The sequence below is a fragment of the Salvelinus alpinus genome, chromosome 2, assembly GCF_045679555.1.
Source record: "Salvelinus alpinus chromosome 2, SLU_Salpinus.1, whole genome shotgun sequence".
NCBI lineage: Eukaryota > Metazoa > Chordata > Actinopteri > Salmoniformes > Salmonidae > Salvelinus > Salvelinus alpinus.
The window spans coordinates 129995779-130017094 of NC_092087.1; the positions used below are offsets into that span (position 1 = coordinate 129995779).

General features: G+C 44.2%; 1 protein-coding gene and 1 long non-coding RNA gene across 3 annotated transcripts in view; one reads left to right on the forward strand and one right to left on the reverse strand.

Moving 5' to 3' along the window:
• Positions 1 to 1804: 1804 nt before the first annotated feature.
• The window catches only part of LOC139568791 (protein jagged-1b-like), a 33844-nt gene continuing 14332 nt past the window's right edge, over positions 1805 to 21316 (reverse strand). Inside the window, exons 9-26 of one of the 2 annotated variants that reach the window (XM_071390877.1) lie at positions 19546 to 19659; positions 17498 to 17611; positions 16780 to 16826; positions 16068 to 16241; positions 15216 to 15366; positions 14172 to 14336; positions 12975 to 13088; positions 11770 to 11883; positions 11436 to 11549; positions 11219 to 11335; positions 9357 to 9384; positions 8889 to 8974; positions 6630 to 6743; positions 6123 to 6232; positions 5733 to 5966; positions 5390 to 5521; positions 5050 to 5200; positions 1805 to 4760 (exon numbers count right to left, since the gene is read on the reverse strand). In XM_071390877.1, coding sequence (XP_071246978.1) covers positions 4216 to 4760; positions 5050 to 5200; positions 5390 to 5521; positions 5733 to 5966; positions 6123 to 6232; positions 6630 to 6743; positions 8889 to 8974; positions 9357 to 9384; positions 11219 to 11335; positions 11436 to 11549; positions 11770 to 11883; positions 12975 to 13088; positions 14172 to 14336; positions 15216 to 15366; positions 16068 to 16241; positions 16780 to 16826; positions 17498 to 17611; positions 19546 to 19659 — 2624 coding nt within the window. In that variant the 3' untranslated portion in view covers positions 1805 to 4215. Of the gene's footprint in view, positions 4764 to 5049; positions 5201 to 5389; positions 5522 to 5732; positions 5967 to 6122; positions 6233 to 6629; positions 6744 to 8888; positions 8975 to 9356; positions 9385 to 11218; positions 11336 to 11435; positions 11550 to 11769; positions 11884 to 12974; positions 13089 to 14171; positions 14337 to 15215; positions 15367 to 16067; positions 16242 to 16779; positions 16827 to 17497; positions 17612 to 19545; positions 19660 to 21316 lie in introns of both variants that reach the window. The other variant, XM_071390876.1, reaches the window with a different exon arrangement.
• On the forward strand, positions 19811 to 21175 carry LOC139568792 (uncharacterized). The gene is made up of 2 exons (XR_011673663.1): positions 19811 to 20284; positions 20768 to 21175. It is a non-coding gene; the product is annotated as an uncharacterized lncRNA (long non-coding RNA).

The window sequence follows — 21316 nt, forward strand, 5'->3', positions numbered from 1 at the left end:
TTCCTTCTCTCACAGTTGAAGTGTACCTATGAAAAAAATTACAGACCTCTACATGCTTTGTAAGTAGGAAAACCTGCAAAATCGTCAGTGTATCAAATACTTGTTCTCCCCACTGTATATATAAAACACATTTGTCTGTGAAAGATCCATCATAGTAATCAGAGGAATGAAAATAGTTGTCAACTTATAAATAGGCTAATGGTGAATTTCTGATATAAAACCTACTTTACCTTGGTAAATGCAGGGTGTCTCATTTGGCCCCGGGGGACGCATTCAGTCTTCAGTGAGGTCCGGAGGGCTGCATTGAAAATTGGTTATATTTCCTTGTCGAAATCAATCCATATTTATTTTCGATTATACCTGACTGTCTAGCTTTCATTTGTGATTATTAGCGAGCTGGACATAGACAAAAAAAACTGTATGAATATAGGTCCATCATTTATACACAGTTTCGAATCGATTTTTTGAGTTCATTCAAAAGTATATTGAGTTCGCCCCCCGGGGTAACCTAATGTAGCAAGCATAAAAAGACACCTGAGCGGAGTCCCCACATAGATTGAAAATACTAGCTTTGAAATCCGGAAACATCCGCTTTCTTCCGACCTCGCGGAAAGTGCACAGAGTGCAATGTTACAGATCATAACTATGACGTTAATTTGATTCATGTTCATACATGCATAAAGACACACAAACATGCATATGCATAAACAAAGACACACATACACACCTAACCACCCACAAACCTCATCTCCCTTAAAGTGAGACTGGGGAAATAAAAGCATATTTTGCTGAGAAACCAGGAAGAGAGGAATTGGCATTCGTTGGCTAGGAGTCAGCTGAGACCACAGTGGTGGAGTGTGTGTCCAAAACGGTACCCTGTTCCCTATAAAGCGCACTACTTATTAAGTAGACCGAGGCAATAAAAACTTTAGTGCACTATATAAGGACTAGGGTGCCATTTGGGACATAGCTTGATAGTTGGGAACGATGAACTCTGAATTTTTGCATCCCAAAAAGACGACTAAACTCCAACACTCTGATTATACCCCAATAATCACTAGATCCTGAAGACTTTCACTACTTTCAGACTCCGTTTTACATGAGAAGTAGGCTCTCTCTCTCCTCCCAATGACAAAGTTTGTGTAATTTGTATAATTGCAATAAACTTGGTGGTTCGAGCCCTGAATGCCGATTGGCTGACAGCCGTGGTATATCAGACCGTATACCACGGGTACGACAAAACATTTTTATAATAGTAATAAGGCACCTCGGGTTTTTGGTATATGGCCAATGGCTGTATCCAGGCACTCCGCGTTGCTCATAAGAACAGCCCTCAGCCGTGGCATATTGGCAATATACCACAGCCCCTCGTGCATAAAACACACAAATGCTACTTTCCCATTTTTCAACCGCAGCGTAATAAGTAGGGACAAATCAAGTTGAATAAAAATGAAATCTCAGTCAGGGTCAAGTCAGACAGGAGGAACGCTTGCTTGTTTTTTTCCATTTGGAGTGATTCCTCTATAAATGCATTTGTAAGTGTCTCCTGTTTATTTAGGTGAAAGACAGGCTTGTTCCCACGCAGGTTAGGGCTGTGTACAGGCCTTTTAAACTCCCTCACGTTTCTGCTGAGACTGTTAGTGCATGTGTGAGAGGACAGGGATAGTCGAGGCTCAAAGGCTCGTCATTGTTCAACACTCAACAGCAAATGCGGCTCATCCGCCATGTGGTCTAGTCTACAACCGCCGACTTACGCCACCAGACCATTTGCCCCAGAAAGCAATAGAAAACAAAGACTAAGCTCTTTTAGTACAAAATATTTTAATAAATATGACTTTCCAAAACAAAACAAAGACTTGCCAGGAACAACCTCCCCCAAAAAATACTTTAATTCTCAAGTTCTTTACACACTAAAGTGAACTGTACACACTTTCTCTTAAATCATGATTTTCAGGGCAAACAAAAAATAAATAAAATGTTTACAGCCTTGTGGTCTCCGTCCAATCCAGAAAGGCTATGTGTCACATGACAGTTCTACAGTGTTCATATTGGATCTCCTCTCTTCAAGTATCTCAATGGTCGAGTTCGTTTTGCATGGCCCGGTGACCCGAGTTCACTCATTGAAGACCATCCCATTGGTCCTTAAGTGAAATCTCCACCCACCTGGGGCACCGGGCCACGTAAAACAAATTCCACCATTTATTAGAGTTCATTACCATATATGCAAAGTAATCACATACATCGAAACAGTTATTATTTTTTTTATACAAAGGATCTAATTACATTTTTTCCTGTTCTTGACACTTGTTATGCTGTACATTCAAACATCAGGCAACCAAAAAAAAAGAAAAGAAAAGTTCCCTTAAAAGTATTTAATTGGCAAGCAATGTGTCTGCCACATTGCGTTGTTTCAAATGACCCTCCATGTTATTTTGTCCTTTCCCCTGCCATCCCATTTACATTTAAGTACTTACAAAAGAGTCCTGGCAAATATACCATAGAAATGGTTTCAAACAGACATCGTACATTTTTTTTAATTTTTTTTTGGTGTGAACAAAAATGCCCATCTAATTGTTCAAAAATAAACTATTCTTTCAAGAACACTTTTGGCATTTATGAAACAAAGTGAGGTTCAAAAGTATTTGGACAGTGAAACATTTTGTTGTTTTGGTTCTGTACTCCAGCACTTTAGATTTGAAATGATACAATGACTGAAGTTAAATTGTTGACAGTCGGCTTTAATTTGAGGCTATTTTTCATTGATTCGTGTGGATGCCACCATGACAACAGAAAATCACGAATAATGATAAATTATGAGTGAGAAAGTTGAGGCACATCTCACACCCGCCACAAAATACGCTTTTCTCACGTTATTGAGAATGGTGAGAGGTTAGCATGTCTTGGGGTATGATCTTTGTGCCTCCAACTTTCTCACTCATCATTATTCACGATTTGTACGTAATCATGGTAGCATCCACATTAATGTAGAAGTGTTCAGAAACATCCTAACCATATTTACAATAAGTGACTCAAATGACATTGACGTTTAGTTAACCGAAACCACAACCCTGGCATTGCACGCGTCATACACATGGTACATTATTTACCATTCAATTCTATTGGGCAGCAAATCATCTGAAACAACAAACAGAATCGGCATCCAACAAGTGTGTAGAGTCACAACCTTGATGTAGTCATTGCGTGCTAGGAATATGGGATTAAATACTCAACTTAATAACACACATCAGTGAATTTGTCCAAATGCTTTTGGTTCCTTGAAATGGGTAGATCACGCAGAAAAAAGGTCATTTAAAAAAAAAAAAAGAGTTCATACGATATGTACGAAAATACTCTCAAAGTTGACCGTCTGCACTTTAACCTCAGTCATGGTATAATTTCAAATCCAAATTACTGTAGTACAGAGCCAAAACAACAACAAAAATGGTCAATGTCTGTATATATATATATATATATATATTGGACCTGACTGTATATATTGAAACAATATTTTCAAAAACAAGGAAGTTGTAAGCTTACAAAGCTGTCAAAACTTCTAATCTAAACAATGCATATAAATAAAAGGAATGATATTAAGGCTCTTGATTATTAAGTTAATAAATCAAATATACACAATGATTAATAAAAAAAAATTATTTACAGATCTATACATCATTCTACATTTGACACAAATTCTTCATATCGGCAGCAACTGCTGACAGACTCAACCTGCTTGAAACAAAAATAAATAACGTTTTGATTAGTTGCTGTGGTATGGTGATGCGGAAGCGCGTACAAATACAAAACCAGTTACGAGGCTAAACCCACATTAATATTAAATTGTACACTTCGTATGACTACCGGGTAAAAGGCTGTAAAAAGCCTTTGACAGCAGCTTACCGAACAACAGAGATATGTTCTTACACGTACATTTACACAAGTGCCGCCTTGAAGTTAACTGGTTTAAAAAATAAAAAAAATGCAAGCACCCGGAAATCCAGCCAAACCACAGTCAACCGTTATTGCCAGTGTGAGCCAGCTTGTCGAAACATAAATTAAACATATGGAAATTTGTCTTCTTTGTGAAGGGTAAATCACAACTTTTTGATTCAAAAATATGACAACAGTATCAACAACTTTGTGGAGCGCCCCTCAGTTGACCTTCCAACGATGAGAAACCAGTTGAAGTGGGTCAGGCCAAGGTCACCAAGCTGTGCGCTATACAATGAATTCCATTCGGTTTAAGCTCTGTGCCGACTCCAAGTCTCTGTTGTCCTGTTTGTTAATCCAGTTGGGGTGTTTGCCGGCCGTGCTGAGCGGCTGTGGGCTCCGCTCCTCCCGGTCCACTAGCGTATATGGCGTCTGCCTTGGGAACCTAGCCTTCTGAAACCTCTTCTCAGACTCCTCGTCATCCGAATGGTGGCTACCCACGTCGGAGTTGTTTGTTCTAATTTTGCCGTTGATAAGAGAGTTCTTGTCCTCGTAGTGATAGTGGTGGTGGCTGGGGTGTTCTTTAACTGGGGGTAGGCCATTGGTCAGGCCGTGTTTATCGATGGGGTTCTTGATCTGGTTGAGCTGCTCGCGCACGTTGTTGACGGCGTTGTTGGTGTCTTCGGCGGCCGTCGCCGGGGACGACGACTGGGTGTTGACACCCGTGTGGGTGCTGGGCTTTCGGCGCCGCTTGAGGCACCAGATAAACGCAGAGGCCACAGCCAGGAGCCAGATGACGATGACTACGGACACCAGCAGGGGGACCAGGTAGTCTGCTGGAAGGAGAAAGGGAGGGAAGGTGTTAGTTATCAAAAGACTAGAACAAAGGAGGGAGACTCAGATATCGAAAACTATAGTTTAAGCAGAAGTTGACAGCAGCAGAAATATGATCTTCTCCCTCTTCCAATTAACAATTTTGAACTGCAAAATACTTCAACCAGGGTTTCTGGAAAACATGGGAAATGTTCAGGAATTTTTCAAACCTAGGTACATAAAACCATCCCACTACTAGTGAAGGCCAATGTCCTTGCAGAAACAAAAAATGGCTGCCTGTGCCCTGACCATTGGGGTTGTGGCTCTGCCTCCTCTGGACGCGGACCTCGATGATGGCTGTGATGATAGTGCCGTTGCCGTTTCGCTTGCTGACCAGGTCTATGAACTTGTCCGTGATCTCCTTGATAGGGGCCTTGCCTCTTCTGGGGTCCTCCGTCGACTAAAAAATAAGAACTCATTGAGTTAAGTCTTCGTACAAGAAACAGGAAAAATTAATCCTTATGCTAATGTAGTTATTCTTAGGGTAAGACTGTCTGCTAAATGACTAATGTATGTTTCAAAATGGTCCTTTGCTTGTTCTTGACAATTATGGAATTGAGGGCAAAAAAAATTGCCAAGCGGTACTTACAATGGCTACATGGATCTCGTTGTTGGCTGTGGCCGATGGCTCGCATGTCATGGACACCGAGTACTCCGACGAGAGGTTCCTCACCACATACAGACTCCTCAGCTTGCTGCAGATGTTCTCAACAGTCAAGCCCTGCCACACACAGAGGTCAAAAGGTTCAATGTATAAGTTCACAAGTATTAAAGCATCACAGTTAATCAAAAACTGCATACTGCTCCTAGTCTTACAAAGGAATATGAAATGCTGCCAAACTGGATGTGACAATGGTTTTGCCATTGGTTAAATTGACTTCCTAGTTTAAGTTTGAATAAATGTTTTTATGATGTGGCTTGCGCCAACTCACCTGTGGCATGGTGTCCTTGTTGAAGGTGAAGGTGACGTTGGCACAGTTGCTCTCGGGGTGGCACTTTGCGTGGGGCTTGGGACTGCGGGAGGCCGACCAGCACTCGCCCTGGCTGGAGCATGGCTTGACAAAACAGCACTCGTCCCGGACGGGCACACACATCTGACCGACCGGGCACTCGCCACCGCTGTGGCTTTTACTGTGGACCCGGCAGGATTTGGGACCGCACCAGATCTGGAGGGGGACAGGAATGTGGTCAACTGTGGTCAGTGGCGGTGATCATTTGTGGTCATTCAATGCATAGCTAGCTCACATCACTATGGGGATTGAATGTGGTACAAACAAAACAAAACAAAAAAACAGCTTGTCGTAAAACCTGTGGTTTCGTACCATTGTACAGGTGACCTTCCCATTGTGGCACTGGCAGGTGTTGCAATCGTCGTCCCATTTGGTCCCGTCCACGGCCACCAGACCGTTGACAACACAGGGTCTCCCAGTAACTGCAACGCAGGAGGGGGCGAGTTTAGTCTCATCAAGATTGAACCTTAACATTTGCTATAGATGCCCAAAATCCTAGATGTACTGTATTTTATTCCGGTTGACTGTTTACACCTACATTGACTCTTGTTAAGACTTAGGTTCTTGTGATGTCAATAAAACTATTGTACCGTGCACTTATACATCGTTGATCTGATGTCCTGTTTATAGTTAGGTAAACACCACCTAAAGAGCTATAGCACACTCAACAAAAATTGAGACTACGTTTCCAACTAAAATACAGTCCATTGTCATGGCAAAATCCAACAGGGATAATTACACTGCTGATCATGATGGAAAATGTATTTATTGAAGCCAGTATGAGCCGCCAAAGGAACACATGGAGGGTATAGGTCTTACCTTCTTGGCATCTGGGGCCGGCCCTCCCTGGCGGACACAGGCAGCGGTAGCCGTTGATCTCGTCTACGCAGGTGGAGCCGAACGCGCAAGGCGACGACTGGCACTCGTTGATGTCTGAGGGGACCAGATTGGCAACTGTTAGGGTACTACTCTATTTCTGTCACTTCAATCTATATGCATCAGTCCATCTAGCCTACTGACTAACAGACAGTGATTACAAGTCAGACTTCCAAATGAAACACCATACAGTGGGGCAAAAAAGTATTTAGTCAGCCACCAATTGTGCAAGTTCTCCCACTTAAAAATATGAGAGAGGCCTGTAATTTTCATCATAGGTACACTTCAACTATGACAGACAAAATTAGGGAAAAAATCCAGAAAATCACATTGTAGGATTTTTAATGAATTTATTTGCAAATTATGGTGGAAAATAAGTATTTGGTCACCTACAAACAAGCAGGATTTCTGGCTCTCACAGACCTGTAACTTCTTCTTTAAGAGGCTCCTCTGTCCTCCACTCGTTACCTGTATTAATGGAACCTGTTTGAACTTGTTATCAGTATAAAAGACACCTGTCCACAACCTCAAACAGTCACACTCCAAACTCCACTATGGCCAAGACCAAAGAGCTGTCAAAGGACACCAGAAACAAAATTGTAGACCTGCACCAGGCTGGGAAGACTGAATCTGCAATAGGTAAGCAGCTTGGTTTGAAGAAATCAACTGTGGGAGCAATTATTAGGAAACGGAAGACATACAAGACCACTGATAATCTCCCTCGATCTGGGGCTCCACGCAAGATCTCACCCCGTGGGGTCAAAATGATCACAAGAACGGTGAGCAAAAATCCCAGAACCACACGGGGGGACCTAGTGAATGACCTGCAGAGAGCTGGGACCAAAGTAACAAAGTCTACCATCAGTAACACACTACGCCGCCAGGGACTCAAATCCTGCAGTGCCAGACGTGTCCCCCTGCTTAAGCCAGTACATGTCCACGCCCGTCTGAAGTTTGCTAGAGAGCATTTGGATGATCCAGAAGAAGATTGGGAGAATGTCATATGGTCAGATGAAACCAAAATAGAACTTTTTGGTAAAAACTCAACTCGTCGTGTTTGGAGGACAAAGAATGCTGAGTTGCATCCAAAGAACACCATACCTACTGTGAAGCATGGGGGTGGAAACATCATGCTTTGGGGCTGTTTTTCTGCAAAGGGACCAGGACGACTGATCCGTGTAAAGGAAAGAATGAATGGGGCCATGTATCGTGACATTTTGAGTGAAAACCTCCTTCCATCAGCAAGGGCATTGAAGATGAAACGTGGCTGGGTCTTTCAGCATGACAATGATCCCAAACACACCGCCCGGGCAATGAAGGAGTGGCTTCGTAAGAAGCATTTCAAGGTCCTGGAGTGGCCTAGCCAGTCTCCAGATCTCAACCCCATAGAAAATCTTTGGAGGGAGTTGAAAGTCCGTGTTGCCCAGCAACAGCCCCAAAACATCACTGCTCTAGAGGAGATCTGCATGGAGGAATGGGCCAAAATACCAGCAACAGTGTGTGAAAACCTTGTGAAGACTTACAGAAAACGTTTGACCTCTGTCATTGCCAACAAAGGGTATATAACAAAGTATTGAGATAAACTTTTGTTATTGACCAAATACTTATTTTCCACCATAATTTGCAAATCAATTATTTAAAAATCCTACAATGTGATTTTCTGGATTTTTTTTCTCGTTTTGTCTGTCATATTTGAAGTGTACCTATGATGAAAATTACAGGCCTCTCCCTTCTTTTTAAGTGGGAGAACTTGCACAATTGGTGGATGACTAAATACTTTTTTGCCCCACTGTACGTCTTGGGAACCATTTTCCTTAGACTGGTATTTTTCCCCAGAGCCACAGACCAAACTGTGCCAATTACAAAGTAGTATAACTTCATAACCAAAAAAAAACATTTGAAGATCAAATACTTTCAAACTCTACCCTAGTTTCATTCCTAGTTAACAGTTGGACTAACTCTGGGTGGTCAAGTTATCATTGGGAATGAGTGCAGGTGATCAACTTCTCCATCTGAGCTCTCTTTAACTGGATCAAAGGGCTAACCGCAGCGTGAACTGCCTCATCCTCCATTGTGTTGTCCTACAAGCACCACCAAATCCAAAAGACAAACCTGATTTAGCCCCGACTTAACTGACTTTTGTCACAGCTTAAGAATAGTAAGGGGGGTGGGGGGAGAGGAACGCAAAGGGTTAACACTCACTAATCCTGCAGTCTGGTCCTGCGAATCCTGCGGCACACTCACACCGGTACCAGTTATCGCCGTCCACACAGGTTCCACTGTTATAGCTGCAGAGATAAGGACAGAGACAGAGGTCAGGGGTCATAGCTCTTAACCAATAAGAATTGACTAAACAGGTAGGAAATATAATTCCATGTCTTAGATAGTATCTAAACAAGCATCACTCAGAATTCCCTCTGCATTAAATGATTTCACCACAAAAATAGTTTAACAGATACATTCATATTATTCTTAAAAATGGCGTTGGGTAGAAAAGGAAGTGGAACAAGGTCTGATTGTGAAGACTTGAGCAAACAGGGTTACGTGAGTTGTTTGTGGCTCTTTTGTTGACGCTGAGTGTATACGAGAGTGTGTGTGTGTTATCAGCAACAGGACATTCCTGAGGGCAGATATGTTTACTGGGTCTAACTTGGCTTGGGATTGACTTACCAAGGGTGGGGATTGCAGTCGTTGGAATCTGTAAAATGAGAATTATAAGAAAGTTGGGTTAGACAGAGTAGAGGTTGACTGATTTATATAAAAAAAATAAAAAAAAATCGGGATGATTAATTAGGGCCGATTTCAAGTTCATATAACAAATATCGGTAAATCGGCCTTTTTGGACGATTACGTTGCAATCCACGAGGAGACTGCGTGGCAGGCTGACCACCTGTTACGCGAGTGGAGCATCAGAAGGACCTTGTGGCTGCAAGGAGCCAAGGTAAGTTGCTCGCTAGCTTTAAACTTACCTTATAAAAAACAATCAATCTACACACGTTAACTACACACGGTTGACGATATTACTAGGTTAACTAACTTGTTTTGCGGTGCCTGTTTAATCATCGAATCACAGCCTACTTCAACTTCACCAAACGGGTGATGATGTAACAAAAGGGAAGTCGCGGAAAAAGCACAAACGTTGCACTAATGTACCTAACCATCAATGCCTTTCTTAAAATCAACACACAAGTATATATTGTTTTTACCTGTATATGGAGTTAAAATAAATGTGTGTTAGCAGGCAATATTAACTAGGGAAATTGTGTCGCTTCTCTTGCGTTCAGTGCAAGCAGTCAGGGTATATGCAGCAGTTTGGGCTTGCTGGCTCGATGCGAACTGTGTAACGACCGTAATTAATTTGCCAGAATTGTATATATAATTATGACATAACATTGAAGGTTGTGCAATGTAACAGCAATATTTAGACTTAGGGTTGCCACGCGTTTGACAAAATATGGAACAACTCTGTATTTCACTGAAAGAATAAACATTTGATTTTCGAAATGATAGTTTCCAGCTTTGACCATATTAATGACCAAAGGCTCGTATTTCTGTGTGTTTATTATATTATAATTAAGTCTATGATTTAATAGAGCAGTCTGAGCGGTGGTAGGCAGCAGCAGGCTCGTACGCATTCATTCAAACAGCACTTTACTGCGTTTGCCAGCAGCTCTTAGCAATGCTTGCGGCACAGAGCTGTTTATGACTTCAAGCCTATCAACTCCCGAGATTAGGCTGGCAATACTAAAGTGCCTATAAGAACATCCAATAGTCAAAGGTATATGAAATATAAATGGTAGCGAGAGAAATAGTCCTATAATTCCTACAACCTAAAACTTCTTAACTGGGCATATTGAAGATTCATGTTAAAAGGAACCACCAGCTTTCATGTGTTCTCATGTTCTGAGCAAGGAACTTAAACGTTAGCTTTCTTACATGGCACATATTGCACTTTTACTTTCTTCTCCAACACTGTTTTCGCATTATTTAAACCAAATTGAACATGTTTCATTATTTACTTGAGGCTAAATTGATTTTATTTATGCATTATATTAAGTTAAAATAAGTGTTCATTGTTCATTCAGTATTGTTGCAGTTGTAATTGTCATTATTACAAATATATATTATTTTAAAAAAAATATATAAGTTGGCCGATTAATCGATATAGTCTTTTTTTGGTCCTCCAATAATCGGTATCAAAAAATGATAATCGCTCGACCTCTAACACAGTGAATGTTTGAATACTAACTCAAGATGAGCGTGTGGCTAGCTGAGAGGCCACATATACCATTCATCTAAGAAATAAAGTATATAAAAAGTTTCCTATTGTTAAGATTTAGCTAGATACATCCTTTACATAATGGACGAAGGCCAAACTGCACTCATCTACTATGGCAGATTAAAATGTAGTGCAACTGAATATTACACTATCAAGTTGATATGAACAACTAATAGTGCAAAAAAAAACTACAATTCTCTACGAAAGATGTATTACCTACCCCAGTCACTGGGACAAGGGAGGACACACTCACTTTGGTTGCAGGTCAGGCCCTCCCAGCCATCTTTGCAGACACAGGTGAAAGAGTCTCCACTGACCACACAGGTGCCTCCGTTCTCACAAGGGCTAGGCAGACAGCTGCTGTTCTTAGCTGGAGAAGCAAACACAACCTTTAGCCAACATGCTAGCTAGCTGGAAAATGCTACAGAGCTAGCTGCAATAATTTAGCACTGGCTGGCTATGCTACATACCTATATTACAGGTGGCACCCTCCCATCCGGCGGCACACATGCATTTGAAGGTGTCCCCTTCATCGTAGCACGTTCCGCCATTGTTGCATGTAGCCTCGTCACACTGGCTCTCCCCTGGAAGCAAAAAAAGACTACATGTTAGCAACTGTTCATAGTCAATGTCAGGAAACCATTAGGCCCTAACACATACCTGCATATATAGGTTTAATTTATGCACATAAACACACCCTTTCGAACACGTACAAGCATGCACACATGCTTATATCACACTTCACATGGCCGCCCCAGGGCGAAAATAAAAAAAGTGAGAGATACTGTAGTAAAGGGGGCTTACTTGAGTGACATGTCTTGCCCTTCCATCCGTTCTTACACTCACAGAAGAAGTCGTTCACCAGGTCCCGGCACGTGCCGCGGTTGCGACAGGGGTTGGTGTTGCAGTCGTCAATGTCTGAGGAGACAAGACAGAGACAAACATGAAATGACAAAACTAAAAAAACTGCCTGTTTGGCATCTTCACGGAGACAGAAAAACACGCAGAGATTTTTCTGCCATTTTAATCCTTGTCGGGCTGCCTAAACGCTGTTTTTTTTTTTTTCAGGTCGCAAAAGTCAAATTTTCAGAATGGAAAAACACTAAGTGTAAAATTCAATGACTACATCTGGTTTTAAAGTATGTATAAAAGATAATGGACCTATATATTTTTTTCCATAACGTGATCTTTGTTAGTTCTCAAATCACCAAAATAAAAGCTAGACAGTCAGGGAGAATAGAACATTATTTGGGGAATTAACTTAGCGGTATTCATTTTCTTATTATGTTTGAGCAAAAGAACACCGTATTATCCATGGCAAAATGCATAGAATTGCCAGAAACTAGCTTTAAAACATTCTCTCAACTGTATGGCAAAAATGTTATAATTCCAAGAAATTAGCTTTAAAACAAAAAAAAATAAGAATCTCAGCTCCATGGAGAAATGTGTAAAATTGCAGCAAATTAGCTTAAAATTCTAAAATGCCTCTACAATTTTCTCTAAAATGTAGCCGCTCATTGCCATCCCCGAACACCTAAGCCTTTTTTCAATATGGGCCTAATGATTATCCATATCCCCTGTCACTTGAAGGCTTGAAACAAGCGGGATTATTTGGTAGCACTTTGTGTGTTGCCTATGCATTAGGAATGCAATATGGAAGTGTTATGTATAGCCTACCAGACGTTATAATGCTGATAACAAGTCTTCAATATTAAAAAGCCAGACAGATAAAGAAGTCAATGCACTGTTCCACCTGCATGTAATGCATAAGCACACGTATAGTATACTTGTGTACCACTGTATGAATACTTTTGTAATAATACAAACCAAAGAACCATGAGCTTTTATGAACACTTGTACTACGTTGTGGGGTGATTGTAGGCAACTTGTATATAACTTCAATAACAATGTATTATCCACCGGTGGGTCAAAGAAAGTGAAATCCATTATTCAAATAAACAAATATGACTACATAACAGTATTGTGTGGTGAGAAGAAAATTAACTTACTGTTGTCGCAGTTGGGTCCCTCCCAACCCTCGGCACAGATGCACTGGTACAGGCTGACTTTGTCAATACACGTTCCCCCGTTCTGACACGGGCTGCTTTCACAGTCATTTATATCTGAGAGTGTGTGAAAGAAAGAGGATAAATAAGCAAAAGACTGAGGAATATGCACAATATCAAGCCATGCAATCAAGGCGTGCACCATGAAATCCCTTCAAGGACTTATTTACCATTTCTCTAGAGTTTCTTAGAACAAGTGAACAACTCACATTGTTTCCACATTACACATCCAACGGAGCCCTTGCGGTTTCCCTAGTGCCCCATTTACTTTGACTGTCGTCTCCGGTCAAGTAACCTCCCACCAAAAGCCCTTCCCAAAACTCCCTCTTCTGTCACCCAAAACCACAACAGAGAGCTTGGTGTTGGGTGTGTGAGTGCGTGGGAGAGACAAGGCCAGGCAAGAACAGGCAGACTTCCTGGCTTAAGAAAACGAGAGTTAGGGGTGGGGAGGCATGGAACCCCCCTCATTTAACAACTTCCCCACCCCCTGACAGGCTAGCGAAGGCTGGACAGGGTCATTAATCACGGCCTGTGTCTGAGAGACAGCATAGGCCTCGCCTGGGGCCTCCAGTCCTCCATTAGAGCTGATAACCCAGTGACTGGCAGGGCCAGGTCTAGCCCGCCTGACCTCTCTGGGCTAGGGAGCTGGCAGCTAAAACGGCCATCCATCAAACAGGGAGCTAATAATTAATCGTCAAGGGGGGGTCAACACTCTCCCCTGAAAGAAGTGTTGGTGAGAACAAAGTCGCCAGGCTTGGAGGGAGCGAGAGCACGCTTCGAACCCAAGGATGCGTGTGTAGTGACAGAGAGAGATCTTGTCAAGCGCCAGGAACAATCGTTATAACGGGGAGGGAGATTCTTGTGGTGTACTTGTGGTCGGAACGAAGCAGGGTTTTTAAAGAAGATCCGCTTCTCAAGAAGGGCCCATCCTGTCCTCTACCACCCCTGCAATACCATTCTCACTCCATGCTCTGCCCTATCCACCTCATAATTCTGCCACATTTTCTCTTCTATCCATGCCTCCATCACACCCCCACATTGATCCCTTAATTCACACATTAGCCATCCACCATCTAGCCATCCTCCAGTCAGCCATTCATCCACCATTCTTCACCTCTTGGAACTGGGGGAGTCACTTACTCTCATGGCAGTATGTCCCAGTGAAGCCCTCCTGGCACTCGCAGCTGAACTGGCCCCCAGCCTGGCTCCGGCAGCGCCCGTGGGGCCCGCACACATTGGACGAAATCAGACGCGTGCCCCCAGGGGTGCTGTTGGATGCCACGGAAACCGTGCAGCTGTCAATCACTGAGGGAGAGAGGGCGAGGTCAGGACAGTGTGCATATATGGCCATCACAAATGTTGATATGTATTGCACAGAAGTGACATTACCACACATCGTATAAACCTTCACAAGCGCTTTGGGTGCTAAAGCGTCTAATAAATAAATATTCAACACATGCCAAAGTCCTCCTAATTTCTTCAATCTGTGGTGTGTGTTTAGATAAAAGCAGCCCAACTAAATACAAGCGTATAAACCCTTATCGGACTGTCGTAATTACTCTCAAAAATGCGCGCGAGCACACACACAGAGAGAGAAAATGAAGGGGGTCTATCGTGTTTTTAGCAGGAGGAACACAGAGCACTTCAGTTTGCCAGATTTTTCTGGGGCGTTCTGGAGAGACAAACACAGTCTAGAAGGGAGGAGAGGAAAAATGTAAGAAGCAGAGGCCATTTGTCAAAAGGAGGAGTGGGCGGGGGGGTTCTTAAAAGGGAGTGTCTTGTCAAAAAAAAGTAGCCTGGCAGCAGTAGCGGCTCGAAAACATGAAACCAAATCTCAACCCTTCCCATGGTAACGAGGCCCTGGGGGACCGGCGGAGAACGGGTTTGTGCCGCGCGGGCTTGCTAACCTTAGGTCTTTACACACTGGTGTGACACACACCCAGCACAATGGCCTCAAGTTAGCGGATTAGATTACAGGCTCTGCAGGTTAAAAAGCCCCCACTCTCAGATTTACAGTATAAAAAAAAAAAAGCAAAGGGAGATGAGTGACCTAAATTTGTTTGAGTTAGCCTTCATTAGCATTAGCCAAGCTAGCCGAAACTGGCTACGCTAACACTGAAAACCAACAGACTTTTACAGCAATGTAAAGACTGCACAAGGCTGAACCAAAAAGCAAATATGAACCTTTGCAGGGTGTGGTACGACAGTGGTCCTTCAAATGGGAACAGTTCTTGCCCTCGTAGTCTTCGGGACATTTGCAGAAGTAGTCGGTAGCCAGGTTGAAACACTGGGCCCCGTTTTGACATGGGTTCGGCATGCAGTAGTCGATATCCAGCTGAGAAGGCGAGAACAAAAACAGAGAACGGTTTAGACATAAGCCATGTAAAATAATACCTGCCATTTTACCTTTTCCATAATAACCCATTGTCGACTTCACCACGGAAACCTGCTAAAGACCCATAAACAAACGCTTAGCGCTGGGGAGTTGGAGGAGGCGGGAAAAGAGAAGACAGACTTAGCCCAGACGGAAGGTTCACAAGTGTTAACAAGCGCGACAAAGCTCCGGTTTTGAGTTGCAAAGAGAAACGATTGCAGAGAGAAACGCAGGTGCGACTACAGTGGGGTGGATGGATGGGTGGCACAAAAAAAACTATTGAAGAGGATATCAATGAAAACAGATCATGGTGAGAAGATTCACTCAGGAGAGAGGGAGGAAGTCAAGGAAAGTTGGCCCTAACCACCGATCTAGGGCCATCTCTAATCCTAACCTTAACCATTAAAGGTATGGGGAAATACAGTATCTGACTGTGGATCAGTGGTTTGAGGTGACTGCAACTTACTCTGGATTTATTCAAGATAAGTTGGCCCTAACCACAGATCTAGGATCAGCTTATGCTACCTCCAATCCTAACCATAAACCATTAGAAGGATGCAGCAATATCTGCTCCTGGATCAGTGTTATGTTTGAGGTGACTTGAACCAACTCTGGGTAGGCTCTGGGCACAGTGAGGGGGTGGGGTGCCAATCTCTGCTCACCTGACAGAAGTTGCCAGAGAAACCGGGCAGGCACAGGCACTGGAAGCCGTTAACGTCGTCCTTGCAACGGCCGCCGTTCAGGCACGGGCCACTGGCACACTCATCTACGTCCTTCTCGCAGTGCTCGCCGCCGAAGCCCGACGGACAAACGCAGCGGTACCCGTTCACCATGTCCTAGGGAGGGGAGGAAAACGAAAAAAAAAAAGTGTGAGGTACGGAACGGGGCGGTAAGGAAAACAAGCCATTGTGAAAGGGTTGGAAAATAATGAAGACATTTCTTTTTCCTGGCAGGGGACGAGAATGTTTATGGTAATCTGATCTATTGTAGTCATGAAGACCTTCCGCCTATTCCCTCCCTCCCATTCTCCACAAGCATTCATGTCTTCTGCCCCGCTCTTTGTTAGCATTGCCCGAGCAACTCTGTCATGTCTGTGTTCTGAAAGCATGTCTCAGCAGTTTGCCATTTTTAAACCTGCCATAAAGGGAAAAAGGGGGAGAAAGAGGGGAAGGGGGGAGAGAAAGCAGCCAAAAACAACTCCAATATGCCAGGAAGTATCCGAAATATGTAAATCGACCAGGACCGGTACATTCCAGAAAAATAAGAACACATGTGTCCCAAATGGCACCCTATTCCCCATGATAGGGTTCTGGTCAAAAGTAGTGCACTATATAGGGAATGGGATGCCATTTGGGAGAAACTCAATCAACCTACCTTGCAGGTTCCCCCATTTTGACACTGGTCCTGGCAGTCATTAATATCTGTGGAAACAATTTGTAACAATCAAATAAAAATAAACAAACGTATACAATTGTCAAGATTTCCCACAAGCTTTCCTCAACATAAGCCTTGTTCGAGAATGGGGGGAGTGGGTGCGATTCATGCGCGGCCTCGGTGCGCTGGGGCTTCACGTGATTGTTTGAGCGCCCATGCTATTTGGACGTTATCGTCTGCCCGGCTGTGCAAGCAGACAATGACTCGAGATAAAAACGTGCATTATTATTATTTTTTTGTATTTGTTTTTTCTGTCTTCCAATTTCAGACAGACCACTCCAGAACTATTAGTCCAGGACCATTAAAAAAATTAAAATAAACACTGAGCCAGCCTCAGTCCTAGCCGTCATTGTCATAAACTCACTTCCAAAACTGGCCCTAGAACAGTCGTTTAAAGTTGCTACTGGCACTTGACGTGCCATTGCTTCATTTTAGAACAGGGTTGTGCAACGTATGACTCTGGAGATTGAATGGCAGGGTGAGCAGGCTTTTGTTCTACCCTGGCACGAACACACTTTCAACTAATCATGCTTTCAATTGCCAACCATGATTAGTTGAATTACCTATGTTAGTGCAGGGCTGGAACAAAAGCCTGTTAGAACAAGCGACAGGCCTTTTCATTGAGAAAAAAATAACCACAAAAAAAAAATGTACTCACCGGTGTCGCAGTTCTGGCCCATCCAACCAGGGAGGCACTCGCAGAAGTACCCTCCAATCAGGTTGCGGCAGGAGTTAGCATTCAGACAGGGGTCACCTTCGCACTCATTGGCGTCTGAAACCCACAAAACATTTCATTCCTTCATTCCTCTTACAGGGCATTGGGCATGCAACTGCGAGGTGTCGGCAGCCATAGGAATAGAATTTAGAATCGTTTCCCCCGTCACCCACCCATTGACTTGGGGATGCCTATTCTAGGAATTCTATTTCTATGGTCTTTCCTGGTGGTCTGCATTCAAACCGCATCAGAGCCGGTCCCCATGGCAAAAGGCAATTGGGGACAAACACAAGATGTGCCAGGCGGGGTGAAGAGTAGTGGATCAAGGCAGCAGTGAAGAGTTAGTGGCACCCATCCTCTTGCTCCTCACACTAAGGAGTGAGAAGAAGTAGGGGGGGTAGTTGTTAGTGGAGGGTGAGAAGGAGTAGGGGGGGTAGTTGTTAGTGGAGGGTGAGAAGGAGTAGGGGGGGTAGTTGTTAGTGGAGGGTGAGAAGGAGTGGGGGGGGGGTAGTTGTTAGTGGAGGGTGAGAAGGAGTGGGGGGGGGGTAGTTGTTAGTGGAGGGTGAGAAGGAGTGGGGGGGGTAGTTGTTAGTGGAGGGTGAGAAGGAGTGGGGGGGGTAGTTGTTAGTGGAGGGTGAGAAGGAGTGGGGGGGGTAGTTGTTAGTGGAGGGTGAGAAGGAGTGGGGGGGGTAGTTGTTAGTGGAGGGTGAGAAGGAGTGGGGGGGGTAGTTGTTAGTGGAGGGTGAGAAGGAGTGGGGGGGGTAGTTGTTAGTGGAGGGTGAGAAGGAGTGGGGGGGGTAGTTGTTAGTGGAGGGTGAGAAGGAGTGGGGGGGGGTAGTTGTTAGTGGAGGGTGAGAAGGAGTGGGGGGGGTAGTTGTTAGTGGAGGGTGAGAAGGAGTGGGGGGGGGTAGTTGTTAGTGGAGGGTGAGAAGGAGTGGGGGGGGTAGTTGTTAGTGGAGGGTGAGAAGGAGTGGGGGGGGGGGGTAGTTAGTGGAGGGTGAGAAGGAGTGGGGGTGGGGGTAGTTAGTGGAGGGTGAGAAGGAGTGGGGGTGGGGGGGTAGTTAGTGGAGGGTGAGAAGGAGTGGGGGGTAGTTAGTGGAGGGTGAGAAGGAGTGGGGGTGGGGGGGTAGTAGTTAGTGGAGGGTGAGAAGGAGTGGGGGTGTAGTTGTTAGTGGAGGGTGAGAAGGGGTGGGGGGGTAGTTGTTAGTGGAGGGTGAGAAGGAGTGGGGGGGTAGTTAGTGGAGGGTGAGAAGGAGTGGGGGTGGGGGGGTAGTTGTTAGTGGAGGGTGAGAAGGAGTGGGGGGGTAGTTAGTGGAGGGTGAGAAGGAGTGGGTGTGGGGGGGGGTAGTTGTTAGTGGAGGGTGAGAAGGAGTGGGGTGGGGGGGTAGTAGTTAGTGGAGGGTGAGAAGGAGTGGGGGTGTAGTTGTTAGTGGAGGGTGAGAAGGGGTGGGGGGGTAGTTGTTAGTGGAGGGTGAGAAGGAGTGGGGGGGTAGTTAGTGGAGGGTGAGAAGGAGTGGGGGTGGGGGGGTAGTTGTTAGTGGAGGGTGAGAAGGAGTGGGGGGGTAGTTAGTGGAGGGTGAGAAGGAGTGGGTGTGGGGGGGGGTAGTTGTTAGTGGAGGGTGAGAAGGAGTGGGGTGGGGGGGTAGTTGTTAGTGGATTAAGACAGAAGTGAAGAGTTAGTGGCACCCATCCTCTCACTCCTCATTCTAAGCACTTTAAAACACACTGCCATTCCTCAAGGGATGATCCCCCGGCTTAGGAAACCCCACATTATCCCTGTCCCCAGAGGATTCCCAAAAGCAGTGTGCCGAAGGAACTTTGCCCCATCCTGGCATGCCCGTTTTCGAGGATGAATGAGAGCTCAGTGGTTGTATGATAGGGCTCAAACTAGATGGCCAATATGCAAAGTCAGACTTTGCAACTTGGCCAAATAGTGACGACCGTATGATAAGAGGAGGTGCAGGGTGTTATGGGATAGAGGACTGACTGACCGATGAGGCAGGTCTTGCCGCTCCACTGGAAGGGACAGGTGCACTTGAAGCCGTTGACCTGGTCCTGGCAGGTGCCCCCGTGGCCACAGGGGTTGGGGAGACACTCGTCCACATCTGGGGGGGGGGGGGGGGGGGGACAAGTGTGTTACGACTACCTGTGGAATGTCAAATCAAAAGTCCAGGTCTGGCTAGGTCTCTAGCGCTTGGAAGGCTGATGGCGTCATAATGACACAAAACACATTTACGTTTTTAAAGTCATGTCCCTGCCGTCCTCGCCTATTCCTAAATAAGTCTATTTAAACACACTGCGGTTGTTCAAATCTTAACCCCTATCGATATCACAAACATAACTGGAGTTAGAACCAGTTTTAGGAGGGCATGTCATTCACCTATTCAATTTATAATCTCAAAAACGGTAGCGGAGAAATGTCAACACGGACAATTTCTTCCCGTCAGTCATTGGCGAACAAGTTGCTTGCAAAGAAAACAAGCCTGGTTGGCACCACGAACAAAGCGAGAATGGAGCTCCCCTCCCTCTGTGCAAAATAAGGCACGCTGCACATCAGCAGTACTCTACAACGGTGCTGAAGAATGAGTGTTGTCACACTTTACCAATGCAAGGCAAGAAATAACGTTTGTGTCATGAGCACCGTCGACAGGGACACAACGAGAAAACTATTATGAACTAATAGCGAACAAAGCTATTTCAACATAATACGCATCCAGTGGTGTAAAATAAGTAAGTAAAACTACTTTGAAGTACTACTTAAATATTTTGAGGTTACCACCCTAAAGAAAATATGTACTTTTTACTCACATACATTTTGAATGCTTAGTGGGACAGCAACATTGTCTAATTCACACATTTATCAAGAGAACATGTGGTCTTCCCTACTGCCTCGGATCTGGCGGTTTCACTAAACACAAATGCTTAGTTTGTGAATGATGTCTGAGTGTTGGATTGTTTCCTGGGCTTCCTCCCCAAAAAAAGAATATCATGCCGTCTCGTTTGCTTTATATAAGGAATTTGAAAGGATTTATAGCATTTACTTTTGATACTTAAGTATATTAAATATACTTTGAAACCTTAATAGAAAATGACTCAAGTATGACAAGTGGTATTTTTTCCACCACTGTACATGTCGTCATATATAGATCATCTTATACAATGGGTTTTTCCCTATGAGAAAATAACCCTAATGTTGTCTACTTTATTCTATAGGTTGTGGATTTTTTGGGATCAGATGGCACAGCTGTAAAGTGAAAGGAGGAACTCGCCGCTGGCCTGTCACTGTGTCCTACAACATGCTTGACTTGGCTGCCATCAACACGCACATGTTGTTTAAGCAGTGCATGAACCCCATGAGCAGGAGAGACTTCATCATGAGTCTAGCACACGGGCTAAGTGAGAGACATACGAGGACCAAGGCAGCAGCAAAGATTCCACACAAGCAATTGCGCAAGCCGAGTAGAAACTGCCAGGTGGGCAGATGCACTCGCAACAAAACACACAAAACCTGTTTCAGCTGTAAGCGACTTGTTTGTGCGAAGTGTTGCAAGCGCCCAAAATGTGTGATGACTGTTAGAACAAGGGATGTGAACACCTAAATAAAGATCCAACTGATGTTTATGCAACTGAGATTTCCTTCAATTGACCGCGCGTCTTGCTGAGAGATCATGTGTCTTGTTGGTTTGGGTACTTGTAAATTGTTTTGTCGTTATAAAAAGAAGCGGTTACCGTGTTCGAACGCACATGCTTTTTGTTTCATAG